Source organism: Fopius arisanus, unplaced genomic scaffold (assembly GCF_000806365.1).
Source record: "Fopius arisanus strain USDA-PBARC FA_bdor unplaced genomic scaffold, ASM80636v1 scaffold00018, whole genome shotgun sequence".
Lineage (NCBI taxonomy): Eukaryota > Metazoa > Arthropoda > Insecta > Hymenoptera > Braconidae > Fopius > Fopius arisanus.
The window spans coordinates 97753-100628 of NW_011887757.1; the positions used below are offsets into that span (position 1 = coordinate 97753).

Genomic DNA, 2876 nt, shown 5'->3' on the forward strand with positions numbered 1-2876 from the left:
CCCGGAAGTGGACATTTACCGAGATAAACGACAAAAATCGTGTCCCCCTTGAAACAAAATTGATTTCAACTGCTGAAGATGTGGCTGAGGCCCCGACGAGCGACAAACAAAACCCCTGACAGATAACGGTGATGTGCCATCATTTAATTCCCGTTCTGGGGTCTCCAGGACCACCCCAGCACCATCAGCAGAAGGAAACGGGTCTCTTGGAAGTGGCCTAGAAGGTCCTCGACAGCTCTCCTCAGCCATCTGGCACCTAGCGTCCGATATCCTTCCTCGGTTTCACGATTCCAACTCTCCATTATCATCCTAGATTTTACACTCACGCATAAATCACATCTCTGGCACAAATATCCCTGAATCTCCGTCATCAAATTAATGCCGGACAAATCCTCAGGGGAAAATAAAGAGAAGACATCGAATTCAATAGCGAATTACGATGACCTCGTTGCATTTTACCGGAAATTCAAACGTTTTACTCAGGATCTTGGTGCATTAGTGACAGCACAAGCTGAAAAATTATGGAGAACGATGGCAACACATCGGCCTACATTTTCATGGTGCAGCAGATGCGCTGACAAGCGAAATTCTCATGTCGTAAAGGCGTCGCACAGCAGATTGCACAGCCACTGATTGATGCACCCGACAATCCAGCAACTCGCCAGCCTTTACCTATTCATCTTCTGAGGGTTTTATATACCGTCGGGCATTAGAGTCACTGCCAAGAACAGACAGCCTACCGCACTTACACTCTGGAGATTAAATCAGTTGCAATTTGCCTCTTTTTTTTACGGTTTTTCGGGAATAACTCTGGAGCTGATAGACATACCGTTTTTTTTTACTGAACCTTTTTTGTAGCTCTTCGTCAGCGGTGGAAAAAAGGTCATTATGAAAATTTTTGTTGTCGCCCTGGATTTGGAGATATTCATCTGCGAATGGGGGAAATTTATTCTAAACAGTTTTTGCGGTTTTTGAGGAATAACTCCGGATCTGGGGGAAATACCAATATTTTTTACTGAACCTTTTTTATAGCTCTAAATGAGCGGGAAGAAAAAGGTCATTACGAAAATTTCGATGTCAGCCCTAGATTCCGAGATATTCACCGAAAACTCCGCGAAAAATCCAGATAAACCGTTTTACACTTTATTTATAATCGTAATAACTGTAAATATTTACTGAGTTAATAGAGCATTACTGACAGAAGAAATAAATCTCGATGATTTAAACACTTCAGGCAACAAAAAAAACTCGGATATAAATACTCAACGGCAAAGACAATAATTCCCACTATTTTCTATTTTTTAATTCTCACGAATTAATAATTACTACCTAAAATAATTAAAATAATTGATAACTCTTGACAGCTCGTCTTAAAAAGTTGTAAAAGTATTTTTTCAATAATTGTAAGAGTAAATTTTTTGGGAGGGACTCGAATAATTTTTTCCCCCGAAGTTTTTCCCAGGATTATTACTCAGACATTAAACACATATGGATTGAATGATTGGAAATCTCTCGTCTAAGGGTGATTGATGACTCTAATCCCGACAGGTAGATTCCCGAAGACTATTAATAATATTGGGGACCCTGACTATTTCTATAGCTTTTTTAAACTCGCCTACACCCACACATGCAACGGGGGGTCTCGTGCCTGTCTAGTTGACACCTGACAGACACAATGGCTCACACATAACTCGTTCGTTATGTAAAAATCAATCAAAACGATAAACTTCTCCCTCCACACACCATTTGCCTGCAAAACCCACCGTTATCCAACAATTACTCCCTCAAAGCAAGAAAATATCGATACATTATCGAAAAACTGAAAATCGTATTTCGAAATGAAATATCTCAGAACTGAAGGCAGATAGAAAAAAAACGTATAGATCCTTTTTGGGAGGTCTCATCCACCTCTTCCAAAAAGATCCTATAAAAAAATCGCGAATCTCCCATAAATCGCGAGATATTTCCCATAAACCGCAAGAACAATAATTGTTTATTGTAGAATCACAAGAATTTGAATAATGCAAATAACTCAGAACTCAAGCCAAATAGAAAAAAAATTTGTAGAAACTTTTTTCGAGGTCTCATTCAGTTCTTCCAAAACGGTCTTATCAAAAAATCGCGTATCTCCCACGAATCGCGAGATATTAACGATAATTCAGCCGAATGATTGTGTTTCGTAAGAAAATCGATCGAATGTCAATGATTTTTCCAGGGACGTGTGCCATTTATGCGGACCATGAGTATGGACCAGAGGTGGCCAGACCTGTCGTCATTCCTCTCAACTCCAGAGCACTTCACCCACCCTGGACACCCCTACCCTGGCCATGGAATAAGTCATCACAGCCATTACGACGCCCAACGTAATGTTCTGCTCCACAATGCAACCCTCGCACCACCAGTTGGTGATCTCAACTCCACTGGACCGTATCACCACGTTGGTAAGGATAAATAAACTATATGAATAAATTAAATCAATCCTAGACAACTAAATTCCTCGACGAATCAGGTGGGCCATCGAATTTTGGATCAGCTGTTGCCACATCGATGAACCTCACCAACAGCAGTGAACCCATGGGCCCTGAGAACAATGGGGCATACAAAACCGAACCCAGTGACATGATGTATTATCAAGCACCACCGACAGACTCCATGAATCAATCCTCAGAGACACTTTTCTCATCACTTCTCACTGAAGAAGACTTTGCACTCATGGATATGGGAGTTAATGAGAGTGAGTAGATTTTTTATTTCACCTATTTCTCTCAAATTCTATTTCTATTTTTCCATTTTAATTTATGTAATTTATCTAATCTAATTCGAATTTTTCACTCATCTCTCTTCAATATTCGAATTGAATTCAATTTTAAATTGAG

The 2876-nt window shown here is 40.0% G+C and overlaps 1 protein-coding gene across 1 annotated transcript in view; it reads left to right on the plus strand.

Annotated features, from left to right (window-relative positions):
• The window catches only part of cnc (cap-n-collar), a gene marked incomplete in the record, with an annotated part of 55746 nt that overhangs the window by 39346 nt on the left and 13524 nt on the right, over positions 1-2876 (plus strand). The window contains 2 exon segments of the mRNA XM_011300480.1: positions 2216-2441; positions 2510-2734. Of these exon segments, the coding sequence (XP_011298782.1) occupies positions 2216-2441; positions 2510-2734 (451 nt within the window).